The following is a 19,183-nucleotide window of genomic DNA, read 5'->3' as shown; positions in this document are numbered from 1 at the left end:
CCATTGCATAATTTAAACAAAGTTTATTGATTTTAAAACGTGCTGATAAACAAAGAGCACGAGCCTAATGACAGTAAGGATAATTCCTTGCAGCGAAGATGGATAGAAAGAGATGAACTTCAAATAAAGACAATGACTGGGTTTTTTTTCTTTGCAATGGTCTGATGTTTATATTTGTTGAATTAAGACTCTGCTGATAGGAATATTTGGATAATGGGAATAATAAAAGAGGCCCTTTTCCTCTTTGATCTCCCCCCTTCATTTAGCCCTTCTACATATGTTGAGGAAGTGTTATTTAAAGATCATCGTCCCCCCCCCCCTCCTTTTTTTTTTGAGATGGCAGAAATAGTATTGATGACAGGCACATACTGAAAAATAAGGAGCATTGATTTGGGTAGGAGCGGATCCATCTTCCCACATATAAATTAGTGTTACACACTGGAGTATTATATATTCAGCAGAAGGTGCTCTTGATGAAGATTTTTGGATCAAAAGATCAAATTTTATTGGAACTCCATTGTGCACCGGGCACTACTGCTGCTACGATCTATATATTATGTAGACATCAAAGGCGGGGGCGGGGGCGAGGGGAGTCATCCTGGTACTACCTCAAGTGCAGAAAGGCACATTTCTGGCTCGTCCTTGCCACCTAAAGGACTGATGGTGTCGAGGAATTCCCAGAACTTTTGTGAGTCGCTGGTCTTAAGCACAGGGCCAAAATCTGGAAGACAAGAGAGAGACAGTGACCAGGACCAATCCATCCATACTTGCCCATCACTTTGTCACATGGCTAGAACTGCATGGGAACAATTGCTGGATATGACCAAGAAAGTATATTTATTTATTTAATTCAATTTATATTCCGCCCTCCCTGCATCAGCAGGCTCCGGGCGGATTACAACCGATATAATAATTTAAAACACAAATAGCTTTAAAACCAATAAAACCATATAAATATTTAAAAAACATACAGCAGCAGATTTCTCTAAAACCCACCACCCAACTATCTCCAAAAGTATTTAACAAGGCTGGGCAGTAAATGCTTCCAGTAGGGGGGCACGTTCTCCTCTAGTCGGCCAGCGGGAGGCCCAGCCAGCGTCAACTGTACACTTGGCGGAACAGCTCCATCTTGCAGGTCCGGCGGAAGGATAGCAAATTCTACTGGGCCGTTGTCTCTTTAGACAGCGTTCCACCAGGTTGGAGCCAGGGGACCATTAACAGCTGTTTGTCACCCATCACTTTGTCATGGATATGGCTAGAACTATATGGGAACAATTGCTGGATAAGACCAAGAAAGTTGTTCAAGACATCTATGCACACAGAAACAGGGTTAGCCTGGCCCCAAAGTTAGATAGACCATTAAGGGAGTCTAGAGGCCTAGAATAAAATAACCTTGGAGAAGGGCACAAAACAACAGAGTTACACAGTTGCACTGCCATGTGTAGATTAGAAGAGCCATCTAATTCATACTAATGCATACAATGTACCAAAGCTCAGGTGCAGGGAGTATCTGAGAACGGCAGGAAAGTATAACTTCATAGAGGCTGGCAAATTATTCGAGGATAGTTACATTGGGGGAGGTCCAAAAGATATTCAGATGTATGAGAAACTTGTAATCACTAATTCTTTGTTCATACAAAAAGTAGCAAGATGAACTGGCTATTGTTATAATAAGGTTTCAAGAAGATGTTTCAAAGATGGATAATCTTGTTTGGTGAATGAAATCAAGAGATTTTCCTATTCCTCTTAATTCTGATCTATTTAATCAATTGTGAGAGCAGGACTCTGGCCATAGTCCCAGATGAAATCCACAGAAGACAGACACATTGCACACGGAACTTTGCCACCCACTCCACTCTCATCTCACCAGGGTCGTTGAACGGCACTAAGAGATAGAAATCTGGCTCTTGAAGGGTGCCACGGCGTGAGTCAATGATCCTTCGTGCCTGGGATTTGGCCGCGTTGATCTCTTCTCCCATGCTCCCAGTGGTGTCCACAACAAAGCTCAAGCCTGTGGCTGGACTGATATCTAACAACCTAAGGACGGAAACAGAAGCTGTGGGTGAACCCTTATCCCAAAATCTCTCGGACAGAGGAGGAAAAAAGACACACAGTATTAAATCTAAAATTTCTTTTAGATTTACTTTCTTTTAGATAGGAGTTGGAAAGCACCTCGTGGATCACTACATCAGCGTTCCTGTCACACAACAGAATAAACTGTACTCAAAGTACTCCAAAGAAATCCCTTTCCAACCTACGTGCTTGTTATGCAAGAGCCAGGGCCTATGCCTGCAGCACACTATGAAATTGGGGCATACCAGGCTGAGATTCAGCCTGCAAGTCATCCCCTATCTGGGACTACAAGATGACAAGCCAGGTGCGGAGAAAGTCTCTGGAGCCATGACTTCCAGAACAACTTCGAGGTCAAGAATGGCCTTCAGATTTATTTCTGCTGTTCCCTACCACAGAGTCTCCTCACCTCTATCTGTGCCTTCCCTGCTCCAATCCCTGACCAGCTCCCCATCCCCACTTTATTAATGTGGCAGGAGGCAGGTGTGGCATACATTCAATTTTGTTTAAATCTTGTCACCTGCGTGCAAGACCAGCCCCACACTTGCCAGAGCTGCTGCAAATTATAGAATGTTCATAAATATTCTGTCTGCTCATGCATCAGCAATAGAATGCTGGCCATCTGTTTCTCTAAGGAATTGGTTTAGCTGAGAATTTTTTAAAAGGTTCGCACAAGGCCTAGGCTGCATGCTGCTGGCAGGAAGGCAATGGTGTTGGGCAAGTGGTAGAAACTGAATGTTGACACAGAGAATCAACAAAGAGGTAGCTGGAAAAAAGGTGACAAGTGGTCAATGGGAGCAGAACAGCAGCTTGGGGAGGTAGAGACTCAGCAGCTGATGAAAGCAATGGGAAAAGCAGACTGGAGAAGAGAACTCACACAGCCGTATGTGTGTGTGCACGCACAAGGAAACTTTTTATTGGCTTTCTGCTGAAACATGGTGGCTATCTGCTCTTAGAAGGATGGGAATGCAGGCTGGTGGGGCTCAATGGGGGAGAAAGGCCAAAAGAAAAGGTAAGAGGGAAGAATATATTATCAGTCTGACCTAATTAATCAAGGCTTTGGCTGCAGATTTTTAGTTTAATCTAGTACATACAGAACCCTGCTCGTTACTAAGATGTAGGGGGACTTGAAATGTAACAAAACACACTCAGATCATGCTGTTAAGGAGCAGTGGGGAAGGCTTAAGATTGTGACCCATGTGCAGGAGGGGAACAAGGAGAAGAGAAGGAATACAATGCCAGCCAGACACAGTGTAACAAAATGGCCTATTACCTCATGAACTGCTTGTTCCCAATTTCCCGCCACAGAATCTCCAGGAAGTGCGTCGAAGCCTCCTGGGCCAGGGCAGCTGCTTCACTGTGCAGATAGTGGTGGGGCGAGAAGAACAAGGATGAACTATCCTTATTGATCCCACCATGAGGATCTCTGTGGCGGCTGTCGTCAAATTTCCCACCGTGACTGCACTTCCCTGGGAAACAGGGAGACATTACATAGGAGAGGGGGGGAGATACAATAAAAAAACTATTCACACTTTCCAAGCATTTCCGAGTAAGCCGTACATTTACTCCACAGGAAAAAAATTAAGAACCTAAACGAAGTGACAACTACATTCAAGGAGTCAGGCCAAAATAAAGGGCATTAACTAAGAATTTGGTGAGGGGGAAAGTGGTTGGCCACTGTATATGGTATAGTCCCTCCTGGGGTTTTTATTTTTTCAGAACACAACTAGAGTATTGCATGACTGAATGCTTCCCATGTTAAACAAAATGCTTGTCCAAGGAGACCTAGTATGTCAGGGAGAAGGGTTCCTTAACATGCTAGTTTCCTAGATGAAGGATTTTAAAAAGAGAATATTCAAAGTAACCAGCCTCACTGTATTCAGACCCAAGAGTGCTGTGCCACACACTTAGATCGGCTCTAAATTCAAGAGTAAGCAAAAAAATTTTAAATGAAGGGCTTTCAGCTCATGCCATGATCTATCGATAGGTGCTGCTTTAATTCCACTGACTCTTTTTTTCCAGCGTGAGGGATAATTCTGAAACCCACCTGCTCAAGTGACAGTGAAAGTGCCCCTGAATAGAAACAAGAGTTACCGTACAGCATTAGGTCTCATGGAACAAAACAGAAATCCGCTGAGCCGAGAGAATCGCACTAAAGATCCATTCCTTCATTCATTACCTATGATAGGACAGGACAACGCTCTCCACTTCTGTGGATTAAGCAGAAGTCCTTACAAAAGATAAAGTAGCCGATCAGGCAGAATCTGAGAGGCTTCATAAATAACTGAATCCCATCCTGCTCACTGATTGCCAGGAAGGAGGAATTTGAAGTGTTCAGTTTGTCATGATAGAGTCAGAATAGAACGTGAGAGACCCGGGTTCAAATCCCATTTCAACCATGAAACTTGCTGGGTGGGTCTTGAGCCAGCCAGTGACTCTCTGCCAGTCTCACCTCTACCACAGGGTTGGTGTGAGAAAATAATGGGAGGGAGTCACTGTTCTGAATTTCATAGAGGAACAGCAACATAAAAACTGATGGACAGACAAAATGTTAGAATTCCAGTCGGAAAGCAAGTTCTCCAAGACGTACTTGAAAAAAATAACTTAGGCATTGGAACACTTTGTAGAGTAATAGCTTCAGAGTAGGGTTGCCAACTCTGGACTGGGAAATTCCTGGAGATTGGGGGGTGGAGCCTGGGGAGGGTAAGGTTTGGGTAGGGGATAGGGTTCAGCAGGGCACAATACCATAGAGTCTACCCTCCAAAGTAGCCATTTTCTCCAGAGAAACTGATCTCTGTAATCTGGAGATTGTAATTCCAAAAGATCTCCAGGTCCACCTGGATGTTGGCAACCTTACTTTAAGGGAATCCTGTCCTTAGACTGATTTCTTTGAACAGCTGGTTCCTGAGGAGAAAAGCACTCTGCATTTGCCCAGAAGCATAAAGACACAGCCTTCCATAAGAAACACCAGAATTTTGCAGTTTGCAACCCTGTTTACAGACAACCAGGGCTTTTCTTCAGCTGGAACACGGCGGAACGGAGTTCCGGAACCTCTTGAAAATGGTCACATGGCTGGTGGCCCCGCCCCTGATCTCCAGACAGAGAGGAGCTTAGATTGCCCTCCTCCCCTCTGTCTGGAGATCAGGGGGCGGGGCCACCAGCCACGTGACCATTTTCTCCGAGGGCAACCCACTGAGTTCTGCTACCTCTTTCCCTAGAAAAAAAGCCCTGCAGACAACCAATTATAGTAAAGACAGACAGTCTCAGTTGGGTAAAAGATGGCTTGGGGTAAAAGTGCTTCTTTACACTGTGGTAAAAACTCTTTTTTACCTTCTTGGCTTTTAAGATGAAAAGATACATGGATATATGAAGAACAAACCTACTTATTAACACAAATTCTCTCTCAAAATCAGAGCTATGCCCATCTTGGCCTGGCAATAAAAACGTACCTATTGGTTTTTCAGGCCGGGTACCATAGTAACCAGTGGTCAAAAGTCCTTTAGCAGCAAGGCCTTCTAAGAGGTTTCCTTCACATGTCCAGTAAGAACAGCTGCTGCAAGTCTGGATGTCAGCTGCAGGTATAGGAGAGACACAATAAGAGAATGAACAAGCCAAAGACCCAGGAGCTGGTTACCAGATTTGAACAACATACACAACACAGCATGGGCATCAGTTTCTGTTCCACCTTTCCCTCATTTAATCACTGAGCACTTGGGACTACTTCCACTCCTAGAAACGCATTTTCAAGAGAAATACCTTATCTCAATTAAGGTCTTTTCAGTATCTCATAAAAAGGCAATCTCAGATGCAAAGTTATCAAGGATTGGTGCAAGTTTTACATCAATATCAGCAAAATCTGGTTTCTTTTGATGAGTGGTGTCAGGTCATGCACATATGGAAGTAACATAGTTTGCCCTGGAAGCTTTAACTTTAGCTGGAGAAGGACATTAAGGTGTCCTTTGGTACTTTCTAGACTAACCTTTTGTAATGAGGCATTAAAATTTTGAGAGAGAAACAGCACCTTGGTTAACCCTTGATCATTTAGTGCACCATTTCTTTGGTACTCAAGATGCAAAATAAGACACCAGGAAGCAGGGGAGCTTAATTCTTCTAGGGCAGCAAAACAAATATATACTTGGGGCCCAGTCTTGCATATATAGTATAATATACTATACTCGGAGCCAGTTTGGTGTAGTGGTTAAGAGCAGCGGGACTCCAATTTGGAGAACTGGGTTTGATTGCCCACTCCTTCACTTGAAGCCAGCTAGGTGACTTTGGGTGAGTCACAGCTCTTCTAGAGCTCTCTCAGCCCCACCCACCTCACAGGATGATTGTCATGAGGATAATAATAACACTTTGTAAACCACTCTTAGTGGGCATTAAGTTGTTCTGAAGGGCGGTATATAAATTGAATGTTGCTGTTGCTGTTATTATTATTATTATTAGTAGTATAGTATATAGTATAGTACAGTACAGTACAGTAATTGGTGATGAAAAGACATTCTGCATACATCCAGTCACTTTTATTTATGACTTGGGCCTCAGGTCTGCCACTGAGAATTGGTTCTGGGGCAGAACTCTGTCTCAAAACCCTGAATAATAGCAGCAGCAGCAGCAGCAACAACTGCGCTTATATACCACTCTTCTAGACAGATTGGTGCCTCACCCAGAGTGGTGAACAAGTTAGTGTTATTATTATCCACACAATACAGCTGGGGAGCTGGGGCTGAGAGGGGTGGGTTTACCCAAGGCCACCTACTGAGCTCATGGCAGTAGTGGGATTTGAACCAGTAGAGTGCTGATTCGCATCCAAACCACTTAACTGCTGTGCTACAGCAGCTTTCTCACTGAGCATTCCACGCTGAGGTACATTTGTTTGCGGGGAAGGGGGGGGTTAATTCAAAAAGGCGGTTTTAACCTATAAATGTCTAAATGGTTTAAGGGCCAGCATAATCTGAAGGAACATCTTCTCTCTGATGGACCAACAGTCAGGGTAAGGTCTTTATTGTGGTCATGTCACAGAAGGACAATTGTCTTCATTTATCTTCCTTTTACTAACACAACTGTTGAAAACTGCCTTGAGGACTTAAAAGCAGAAAGACATGTTAGAAATATCTGGGGAAACACCGACAGTATGTTACCTTCTGCAATTGATTTGATTTCCCGGCCTGGTTTCAGCAGGTGTGGGTGAATATGCTGGTGCCCAAGTTCTACCCAGTTGCTGTGACTATAAAAATCCTGGCCAGACAGAAAGATAATTAAAGGGGCGAGAATTGAAGGAGTTTCATTAACAGAACAAAGCAAACCAATAATGGGACAGATCACTGTTCTATATCCTCACCACCATGTAATCTGCTAAAACAAATCAGATTAAGGGTAAATAGAGAGAGAGATAATATAAAGGTTGACAGATGGAGAGATAAAGTAGTAGAAGCAGCATAGCTGGCACTCAACCCGCTCCCGTTATTTAAGTAGACGTAGTGGGAATTCAGAATTCAATCCCTGACGGGTTCAAAGCGCCTTTATTATGTAAATAAGGTTTCACATGCTCAGAGGCACTGAATGCCTTTCCCTCATTGCTTAGTAACCGCAAATCAGTAAATATACAGCAGAGCCGGGCGATGAATGGTTCCCAGGCCGAAGCAGATTTGAGAGCCCCAGCCCTTCTCACAGGAGAAAACCTCAGGGGGAGGGATAAATTGAGCAGGGAGAAAGATGAGCGCACAGGAACCAGACCCCCCCCCTCTCCTTTGCCACATTCCCTTGGGAACATCCATAGAATGTATCATGGTTTTTAAAACCTTTCTTCTTAGGCCACACTCCAATTCCACTGTTCTTCTAAGGAGCCTGGAGTTGCATACAGAGAGTCCCCTCTTCCATTTTACTCTCAAACCCTGTGAGGCGGGCTGCTGAGAGAGACTGACTGGGCCAAGGTTACCCAGTGAATTTCATGCCCGAATAGGGATTCAAAATCGGAGCCAAGCTACAAGTGACGAATGACACTTGCCTGGCAAGTGAACAGACTCACATGTATTCCTCCCTGTTCACTTGCCAGGCAAGTGTCATTCGTCACTTGTAGCTTGGCTCTCAGTCTTCCAGATCACAGTCCAACATGTTACCCACTACACCATGTTGACTCTGCTGCAGTTTTCCCCTGCCAGGGTTCCAGACTGACACTTCCATTTATGCTGATTTGAACTATGGAGGTTTGGGGTAACACCTCACAGTTTAAGCCTGTATAGCATCTTATAGGTTTTGGATGGGTGATCAAAGACCACAACTCATTTAACCCTGATGATTTATTTATTTATATTTTGTAGGATACTCCTAGAGTTCTATTTAGATAGACAATGTATATGCCTGCTTGAGTAAGTTAATAAAAGACCAGGGGACCACCTTATATACCCACCAGCTCACAACCAGCCACCTTTCCCTACTTAGGGCTATCTATAGCTCTCTCAGTACCTGTAACGTATGCAGCAGCTGTCCTAGTTTTTCTCTGGCGATGCCATACTGCTCAGAGTGCACAGCTTGCAAGATCTCCTTGCGAGCTTGCAAAAGCCAGGCGTTGGCAGAGTGGATGAGCTCAGAATCGAAGTGAAGCACCGGGTCATCTCGCGTGGTGTTCAGGAAGTCCATGGCGGCATTGGCATTGGCTACCTGGGCAATGGCCCCACGGAAACGCTTGGCTGATACCTTAGGACCAAAGAAAGCTGCAAAGATGTCATCAGCCAGGAGGGTCCTGTCCTAGGTGAGAGAGGGGAGGGGAAAACAGGTAAGAAAAGTTACTGTTCTTAGATAGTGTCTCTAAACAACAGTTGGAAGCACTGCCTGATGGGATATTTACAGTGATATCCTGAGTAAAATTATCTCCTCTTAAGTCCACTGAAGTCAATGAACATAGAAGGCATAAGTCTGCTTAGGATGGCGCTGTTATTCCAACAGAACAAGGAAAATGTTGCTGTACATGTTTAAATTTATAAAATAAACCTTGTTTATAACTTAACTTGTGACTCAGTTACTTGGCACAGCAGAAAACATTTTGGCACTGAGGAGCTGGAGGGAGCAGGGAAGAACATCTTGGCCTGAAGGGAAAGGAGGTATGAAGGGATGTACTTCTACCTGGGGCAGGTGCTAGAGTTGCCAACCTGCAGGTGGGCCTGGAGTCTTCCCAGAATTACAAACGATCTCCAGGCTACAGAGATGATGATGATATTTCATTTATTTATAGTCTACCTTCCTCACTGAGACTCAAGGCAGATTACACAGTGCAAGTCAATATAAACAACCACTAGGGCATTCAATGAATTAAATTCAGTATCATCAATATCATCAACAGCTAGAACAGAGATGAACCATTACTGACACAAAGTGTACGTAATTAAACATAACATCTTTAACGACATGGAGACTATCCAGTAGGAGCATATCTATATCAACAGACAGTACCCAGTAGAACAGATGAGAAAATGGCAGCTTTAAAGGATGGACTCTATGGCTTTATATCCTCCATGTCACACTTTTTCAAAATGGCTACCGTTTATTATTTAATTTAAGGCGGAACAACATGTTCCACCCCTCACATCTTGAAACATCAGTCACTACTTCAAACGATCTCAGAATGAATAGGAGACAACGCAGCAAATGGGAGAAAAGGTGCTTAGCCATTGTCTCGCCTGCCACGATCTTTTCTCTGCAGCTTTCCCACAGCCACACTTCTGCCATCTACAATCCCAGACCAACAGAAGTGACAGAAACACAACACGAAAGCCTTGGCTGAGTGGGGGTTGCAAGGGGGAAAACGGGAATATGAGAGAAGGGTGAAACATCCTTTCTCTCATTCATTATTTTTGCCCTGCAAAATTGTCCTCTCCCAACACTTTCCTTTGCAGAGAAAAGGGAGCCACTTTCAAGATACAAAAGAACCAGGAGGAAGAAAAGAAGAACACCAAATGAGATAAGAAAACAATGAACTACAAATGTTTTAAAAGTTGCTTTCCTGCAGTTAATGTAGCTCTGTTTGAGTTCATGAAAATATAATGGCACTTTCAGAGCGATATGAGTCATTTGCCCTGGCTTAGGAAGGGTTTTGAGATCAGATCCAACTTTGAGACTCGTTAGTCATCTTAGTTTTGGGAATCCCTTAAATGTCTGGAGTGGAAATACAGGCATGACCAGTGAAAGTGGAATGGTGTGGTCCCGTATGAACTTAAGGTGCTCTACAGTATCCTCCAGGCCATGTCAAGGGGCTTTGGGGCACACTCACATTTGGTTTAAAGCCCAGCCACGTTGGAACCTTCATGGACTTGTCCCTCAGCTGGCCAAGCTCCGGCTGGTCAGAGAATGTGACCCAGAATTCATTGCATCCTAGATATTCTGGAAAAAGCTGTCACTTGCTGTAAGGCCAGGCCAAATCTGAAACCATGCACAGGGCTCAGATCTAACCACAATGCATGATATGCCTGGAACACTCTAAAATGCTGCAGAAATGCCAAGCACTATACAGCAATGGCTGAATTGCCTCTTTCTTAAACATCCATTAAAGCTACACAACAGCCTTTCTTCTTTTGCAGTTAGCCCCTCTATTAACACTTCCAGTTTTCCAAGATCATGTAAGAAACCCGGACTCATTTCTTCTCACCTTGAAGTCCTCCTCTCGGATGCACTTCCCCTTCGGATGAGGCATCTCCATGAAGAGGCGTAAGGTGATGTTGAGAATGGCCTCCTCAGTCATGTCTTGGTGGGTGATGGAACCCCAGGCAAAAGACATGGCGCGAGACCAGAAGTTGGGGAAGAATCCATGGATTCCTTGTGGCGGCAAACGCAACAGCATCAGAGTCCACAAGAGACGCCAGAAGCAGCCCAGGGTATGGTCCATATTGCATACATTTATCTGCAGATCAAGAACAAAGCGGGAATTAGAACCAGCAACCCCTTGCTGCTTTATCACGGAGCTCTGTCAAAGACTAGCAGGCCCCCTTCCAGGTTCCTCTGGCACAGCCAACCTGCTGAGCATGGTTGCCAAATCTACCTTATCTATGCCCAGCAGGCACAGGAGGTGAGTCCAAGCATCCGAGCACAGAAAGAACAGCATGAACAGTGGTATATTGCTGCACTGACCCAGTTCACTCTAATGCCCATCACAGCACTGGGTGGGTGGGGGGGGAGGGATAGATTGTTGGGATACAAAAGGAACACAGGGAACTATCTCAGCAACAATGTTGGACAGGCAAACACACACACAGCCCTTTTATCCTAGATGTTTGGGGAGATACATACACATAGCAATCTGGGCACAGAGCACATTGTATTACTTCCTTGCAGGTGGGAGATGCCATTTTTGAAGGCTTGGTGAGATTAAATACTGCCAGCAAAAAAACAAAAGAAAGGTCGTATTGTCGAAGGCTTTCACGGCCGGAGAACGATGGCTGTTGTGGGTTTTCCAGGCTGTATTGCCGTGGTCTTGGCATTGTAGTTCCTGACATTTCGCCAGCAGCTGTGGCTGGCATCTTCAGAAGTGCAGCACCAAAAGACAGAGATCTCTGTGGGCCAAGCTACAAGTGACAAATGACACTTGAATGGCAAGTGTATTCCTCCCTGTTCACTTGCCCTCCACTCAATCCACTTGCCAGGCAAGTGTCTTTCGTCATGTGTAGCTTGGCCCTCAGTGTCACAGGGACACGGAGAGATCTCTGTCTTTTGGTGCTACACCTCTGAAGATGCCAGCCACAGCTGCTGGCGAAATGTCAGGAACTACAATGCCAAGACCACGGCAATACAGCCCGGAAAACCCACAACAGCCAAAAGGAAGGTCCTCTTTGTCTCGTCTAATATGGGAAGTTGTCTTTCCTTCCATGGTCTTTTTTTTTTTTTAATGGGTGTGTGCATTAAAAAAGGCACTCCTCCACTCTGCAGAACAGTAGCACAGCCTCCCTGACCAACCTGTTCTGCTGCGTGCAGAACTCCAGTAACATTTCTAGGTTGTGTGAATGTGTCCACGATTTTGGCAGGGATAGTGTGTTAGCAATTACATCACTAAAAGTTAGCTTTAGAAGCTTCTGCCCAGAGACTGCAGGATACCTTTTAATAAAAACAATGACAATAATAATATCAGCCTCAATTCATCTGAGTTGTAGCTATTCTGTCAAGATAACCCAGTCCCTTAGAAGATTTAAGCATTTATAAAGTTTACTTTTTCCTAAACATATTACCTGTAGAAGTGATGATATGGATGATGTGTGCGCGCGCATGCACGGACACATGCATGTGTGTGCATGCGCACACTGCAAGCATATTTGCATGTGTGTGTGGAATAGTCTAGAGACGCATCTCTTCCAGAAAGCCAGTTGAAATCTAATGGTAGTTGAAATCTGAATGTCAACTTCAGTAACTCATGCTCAGAAGACAAGATCATGAAATTGTTTTACCAGAAACAGAGTTTCAAAAAGAATACCATAACCCAAGGAATCTGAGGAAATATTCATTTTCACATTTTAGAAAGTATTTTTCATTCCAAAGATGTAATAGAACTATTCTCACAATTCCTGCTCTCTGCAAAATTCTGGAAGTCTTTCCAGCATGAGTTGACTGCCTCACTCTTGAACGGTCTACTTTAAATTCACAAATCCCTGTGGTCCACCAATGGCTCCCTAATGAGTTATAAAGGCCAGAGTGCATTCTCAGACTCTCCTAACACCTCTTAATATGTGCTAAGTAGTCTTTAATTTCTAGTTCAGCATTCTTTGCAAGAATCTCAACACCCAACAGGTGCCCTCAAGAAACAGTTCAATAATATCCACTTGTGCATCTTGGTTTATTAATCTCTAAAGGATAAGAAAGAAAGCATACCAGAGAATTTTACAGAAATGATCACTTATATATAGCTTTAAAAAATCCCTGATTCTCACAAGTTAGAATATGACAAAACCACGCTGACAGAAACATGCATCCCACATTTGTTCGGCAGCTGGAGAAAACAAGAGACCAATGGCACCTTAAAGACTAACAACAGTTGATTTCAGAGCTTAGTTGATCACAGTCATTGAAGTGATCATCCATCTGGTTGATTTATATACATAATGGAGGAGGGCAGGTTACAGAAAAAGGCCAGCCCAAAACAAGATCCAATCCAAAGAGTAATCACAGATCTGCATAATGTGTGAAATGGTGGAAATCCGCTCCAGAGAGGATCATCCACCTACCACTTTAAGTCTTAGTATCAATAATTGCCAACTCTGGGTTGGGAAATTCCTGGAGAATTGGGGGGTGGGGCCTGGGAAGGGCGAGGTAATGGGGAGGGAACCTCAGTGGGGCATAATACCAGAGTCCACTCTCCAAAGCAGCCATTTTCTCTGGGGGAACTGATCTCTATAATCTGGAGAGCAGGTGTAATCCCAGAAGATCTCCAGGTCACACCTGAGGTTGGCAATCTTAATGTGTTCAAATCTGTGGATACTTAAATACAGAGAATGGAGCTAGGAACAGACAAGACAGATATTTCTACAAATCTGAAAAATGCCCCAGGCTTGCAGAAAAATCTGAAATCTAAAAATAAAAATACACCGTGGGGGGTGGAGGTTAAACCCCCCCAAATAATAGATTCTGTCAGTAAAAGGCAGGGGGAGAGCACATGGCCATTCCCAGGGCCACTAAGGGAGGACTCATCAGGGCCAGACCCAGCAGTAACCACCCAGTGACTTGCTACCATCCAATCTGCATGATTTACCCAGGCTTGGCTGCTTGCTACCGTTTGACAGAAGCCAACCCATGAAAGCCAGTATTGTGTAGTGGTTAGAGTTTCAGATTAGGATCTGGGAGACCCAGATTCGAATCCCTATTCTGTCATGAAGCTCACAGTGAACATCTCTCATCACACGCTCTGCCTAATCTACAACACAGGGTTATTGTGAGGATAAAGTAGATGACAGGAGAATGACGTAACCTGCTTTGGGTCCCCACTGTGGAGAAAAGTGAGGTATTAGTATTACCTTTAAGACTAACCAACTTTACTGTAGCATAAGCTTTCGAGAATCACAGTTCTCTTCGTCAGATGCGTGCATTTGATGAAGAGAACTGTGATTCCCGAAAGCTTATGCTACAGTAAAGTTGGTTTTAAAGGTGCTACTGGACTCTTCAATTTTGCTACTATAGAATAACACGGTTAACTCCTCTGGATCTATGAGGTATTACTGACATACATAAATAATAAATATAGCTGAAGATGAGGGGCAGATAAATGATAGGTAAGTTGGGGACTGGTAACGAGAAAAGGATGCAGGGAAAGGTGAGGATACTGGAGTAGCCAGGAGGAGGGAAACAGGAAACAGTGTGGGAAGATGGATACAAGGGTGAGGTGCCCCCACAAATCCCCCACTCGCACAACCTAATATCTGATGATGTTATTTCCCCAGTGTAAAAAACATGGACCCACTGCCTGCAAAACGGTCACTGGAGACAAGGGGCTGCAGTGTCTGAGAAGTCTCTTTTCACTGCTGAGTCTCCTGTTCAGGGTGGTTACTAAACAGTTGTGGATTCATGATACAACCTCGCACAATAACACTGGCCTTGGCCCTCTCTTCCATGGGGTGGTCTCTTTGCTTTTCCACTCCACAAACCCTGCAAGTTGACAGCTGAGATCTGCCCTTGGCAGTTTCTTAGAACTGGGCTGATGAAGCAGGCAGCTTGGGCTGAAAGATAACAGGCTCCGGCATGAACACTCACCAACTGAAAAACGCACAGATAAACAGATAGCGCGTATTGTGGAACGCATGTGGAACGGCACTCGCAACACTTCCTGTGTGGCTGTCTCCCTGAGAAAATACCTCAGGGTGCCCTAAACACTAGAGGAGAGTATTGAGGCATGCTTCCCCTTCACACCAGCTCTGCCAGAAGCAGCAGCAGTGGCGGGTTCTCACACTGTTTCAAGCATGACTGACAAGCTCTGCCTCTACCATCAAGCCAGCCCTCCCAACTTTTAGTTACACTTCTGAACACAGAGTCTGGAAAGCAAAAGAATTGGCTCGCTGGGTGAGATCCAAGCCTGTCTCATTCAGCATTCAGTTTCCAATGGCAACAAGAGAGATGGTGCTAAGAACTTCCAAGCACAGAATGATGTGAACAGCTTTCTTCTGTTGATCTCCACCATGCTGGGGCTCAGCTCCGCCTGAGAGGCCCCCTTCCCTTCGGCTTTCAAATCCCATCAGTTAGGCCCTCTGAGAAAGCAGCCAGGCACCTTCCAGCCACATCAGTAACCAACTCAGTTAACAATCCTTTTCTCAAGGAACCTCTTTGTATTGAACTTTCAAAATAATCCAGTACAAAATGGTAAGATTCCCACGAGTCACTTAGGGACCCCATTTTTTTTGATAAATAGTGTAATAAAACTAATATATTTTCTATGCCAAGGTGCATTGCCCCTGTACATGGAGGTTCCATCCAACAATTGTTTTAAGAGGTGAATGTCTAATCTTTTTTTGAATTTATTTAAACTAATGGCTATCATCAGATCACATAATAAGGCACTCCTTAATTAAGTAATGTGGGAAGAAGTAATCCTACACAAAGCCACTAGTAGGTTCCCTCTATGCCGAACTTGCTTTCAATCAGTATCATCAGGTAACCCAAAGTTCTAGTTTTAGAACTTCAAGAGAAAAGCTTTTTTCTCTATACCATCTTGACACTTTTCATCCCTCTCTCCTCAAAGAATGTGCTTTGATACAAAATCTAGGGACAAGAATCTAAAAGGGCAGACTGAGGGATCTCTTGAACTCTGGCTCTGTATTTAGGGCACCCAGTGAAGAAAACCTAATCAAGATTCTAATAGTGTAACAGAAAAAATGACAGTTTGCTCTTGGAGTGGGGAAAACTGCAATCTTATCAAGAAACCTACACAGTAATTTGACGCAACAATAAAGTTTGGCTATTGTGATATTTTTTCTACTGGTGCTCTGTAAACTATTATATGCAATGTGTTGATATAGCCATTTTTTAAAATCTGCACCTGAAACTCTTTCATAGAACCTGTCGTCAAGACAACAAAATACTTACTTTAGATTTAAAAGGCACAACCTTGTGTATATGTTGTACAAGGTAAACACACATGGTCAAGGTTACAGGAACAAGGACATCCTTATATACGCTATGCCATACAAAATTCACCCATTCTTCACATATTTCAACACAGAAACACTATATTTCACTGTTACGTTGTGGTCATTCAGCTCCACCCCTCCTCTGCAATGATTAATCATACAACAGAGGGAATTGTGTTTCTATTTGAATGAGGATTTCCCAGTGCTCTTCTCCAGATTGATGCATCATTCTGAATGTCAAGACTGAGCCCACTAATAAGTGAAGAGAGTACCTGGAATTGTGCACTAAAAGCCTTTCTCTAACCACTGTAAGCCTATACAACTAGGGAAACAGGCTTCAGACAGTGTTGGCGCCTTCGTTAGAAACTAAATGGCACAATCTGTGCTAACCCTAAGCCGACACAGAGCTGGACACGATGCAAGTTTACTCAGAAGCAAGCCTTACATAATTCTATGGGGCATATTCCTAAATAAAGAATGCAAACAGCATGACAAGCATTGCCACACTGACTTACCAGCCTCACAGTTGGAGGTGGAATTGCATGCACATTGGTTTAATTAACAGGATTGTAAGTGCAGCCCCATGTTTTGTGCTCAATCAGTAAAGAGGTTTAGAAGAACCCTCCTTTCAGCACCAGCTACTACACTTTTCTGATCAAACTTGCTTATCATGTTTCACCTTGCAGGAGACCTATTTTATGTTAATCCTACTTTGTCTAACAGTTGGTAGCAGTCCTCATTGACTCCTGGCGTACTGATTATTCTTTTGATTCAACATTGTTTGAAAGTGGCCTCTCTTTGTAAACCCCCCCCCCTTCTGCAGTTCGCAGTTTTGAATATCAGTCTTGTGCCTAATGGATGTACAGTTCATGCATCTGAGGAAATGAGCTTGAACTCAAAAACTTATGCTGGGATAAACTGTATTAGTCTTTAAGGTAGCAGTAGACGCCTGTTTTATTATGAAGGAGCGCATGAACAACATGCTGTCAAGATGCTGACTGCAGTGTTTCGTTTTAAGGGAAAGAGAAGAAGAGACAGAAGGATATGAAGAAATAAACGTCCTTTGCACAGGAAGACCTTCCAATCTCTGGTGTATGTGATTTCCCTGCAGTCACACAGTAGTGAGGAAAATGCACTCTTTACCAGCTCAGAAACATACTGTTGTTATGTCTCAGGATTGAGCCATGGCACCAAAAACATATGCCTCAGCTGAATTCCAGGGAACCTGGCCGCAAATTAAACCTGCTAGGTTATAAGCATGACAACGGGAAGATTAAATAATGTTCACCTGTCCACAGCATGCAATCTTCCCCATGTGCTCTGAGAGCTATCAAAATGGTATTAAAGTCAAAAACTGGTATTTGTCTCCTGATGGCTGTTCACATATTAGAATCTGTATTTCAGCCAAAAACATGTGCCAGAAGGCAAGCTCCCTTCTGACTGTACTCAGGAGGGCTGCGATTACAAAAAAAAAAAAGATTAACCCATGGCTGGGCCCCTAGGCTTTCAGGTATTTCGGGCCCCCTCCAGCACTTCACTCTTTCACCCCACTACAGCTGACAGTATGACCCTGGTAGGGTAGGTACTAGACCGCAGCACATAGCCCTATATCCATTTTGAGGGTCTCCTAAAGAATTCTATTCACAATTTTAAAAACATTTTTATTGCACAAGTAGAACTCTTCAGGAAAGCACATTTGGGGGGTATAATTGTTCAATACCGTAATATTTTGAAGTGAATAAACATTTTATTTATTAAAAATATATAATTTATGGATAATTGTTTTAATATAAGAGAACATTTGTTTCACTTCAATAAAAAAGCAGTTTGAGGTTATAAAGGAGAATCAATTAATTGTAATTTATGTGGGGGTGTTCCTCAGCAAAAAAAAAAAAATTGATGGGCCCCTAGTTCCTGCAGGGCCCCTTCAGCCTAGTCAGCCTTATGAATAATACACCCCTGGTTTGAAATATTCTTCAGACTGTGTGTCATGTCATCTGGAAGAGACACCAGATAAACAGGATAACATGCCTGAACTCCAAGCACGCTGGCCAGATGCAGCCTCCTTCAAAAGGGGGATTTCAACAGGTGCCATTTTCTGGCTTCCATAAGGCAAACGGTGCACCTGCTATAATTCCCCCCTTTCCTGTACAACCCTCAACAAGGACTAGTTTTATCTAGCCTCCCTGCCTCCAAGCACACCAAGCCTCCGCGCCCTCAACCCACAAATTAGACCCCTCGCTTCTCCTTCACGCAAACACCGAAAAAGGCGGGGGGTCGAGGAAAGCTGGATGCTAAACGCGGGAATGATTTGTCCGTTCGGTTGCGCCAGAAAGGAAGGCAGGGAAAGATGGCGAAGAAGGCACGCACAAAATGAAAAACAGCTTGCAGGTTAAGAATTAACGGTGGGTCCCAAGTGCAAAACAAGGGTCAAGCCTGCTGCTGTTCAGGTGCAGCTCGCCCGCTTTAAGGAACAGAATACAATTGGAAACCACTCTGCGCCCCTATCGCTGCCCCCATAAGATCCAAGCTCCCCATCTCCGAGGCACCCTATAAGATGCCCCTCAGTTGGACCTACCGGGCAGCAGAGATCGCCACAAGAATGACTCAGGGATCCTTCACCTTGAGCGTCCCGGGGCTGACTCCTTTGCTCCGGGGCAGAAATCTAGTTGCTGCTACTCTTAAGGCGCCGCCCCTCTACCCGGGCCCACGCAGCGCCCCGATGCCAGCCCCTATTAATAACCGGCAAGTGGGTCCAGAGCCATCCGGGGCCACAGGGGCAGTCAGGGGCTATAATTATAGCGCACGTGAACTGAGGCGCGCCGGTGGAGAGAGGGAGGGCGGAGCGGGGCAGGGAGCGCGCCTGTTGCCAACCCGCCCCTCAGAGTGGCTGCTGCCTGGAGAACCCAGGCGTCCGGGGTTCCCCCAACGCCCCCTCCAGATGCGGCAGCAACCTGCCGCCTGTGGCACAGAAATAAAAAGGATCTCCTCATCACCCTTGTTTTGCGACAAGGGAGAGAAAA

The 19,183-nt window shown here is 44.4% G+C and overlaps 1 protein-coding gene across 1 annotated transcript in view; it reads right to left on the bottom strand.

The window, feature by feature from the left end:
- VWA7 (von Willebrand factor A domain containing 7) overlaps positions 1–18,812 on the bottom strand; it is a 29,520-nt gene extending 10,708 nt beyond the window's left edge. The window contains exons 1-8 of the mRNA XM_054975298.1: positions 18,739–18,812; positions 10,712–10,963; positions 8,536–8,817; positions 7,212–7,308; positions 5,520–5,642; positions 3,344–3,539; positions 1,868–2,037; positions 609–721 (exon numbers count right to left, since the gene is read on the bottom strand). Of these exons, the coding sequence (XP_054831273.1) occupies positions 609–721; positions 1,868–2,037; positions 3,344–3,539; positions 5,520–5,642; positions 7,212–7,308; positions 8,536–8,817; positions 10,712–10,948 (1,218 nt within the window). The 5' untranslated portion in view covers positions 10,949–10,963; positions 18,739–18,812. The remainder of the gene's footprint in view (positions 1–608; positions 722–1,867; positions 2,038–3,343; positions 3,540–5,519; positions 5,643–7,211; positions 7,309–8,535; positions 8,818–10,711; positions 10,964–18,738) is intronic.
- Positions 18,813–19,183: the final 371 nt, after the last annotated feature.

The sequence above is a fragment of the Eublepharis macularius genome, chromosome 4 (genome assembly GCF_028583425.1).
Source record: "Eublepharis macularius isolate TG4126 chromosome 4, MPM_Emac_v1.0, whole genome shotgun sequence".
NCBI lineage: Eukaryota > Metazoa > Chordata > Lepidosauria > Squamata > Eublepharidae > Eublepharis > Eublepharis macularius.
This window is presented reverse-complemented; position numbering and strand designations above follow the sequence as displayed.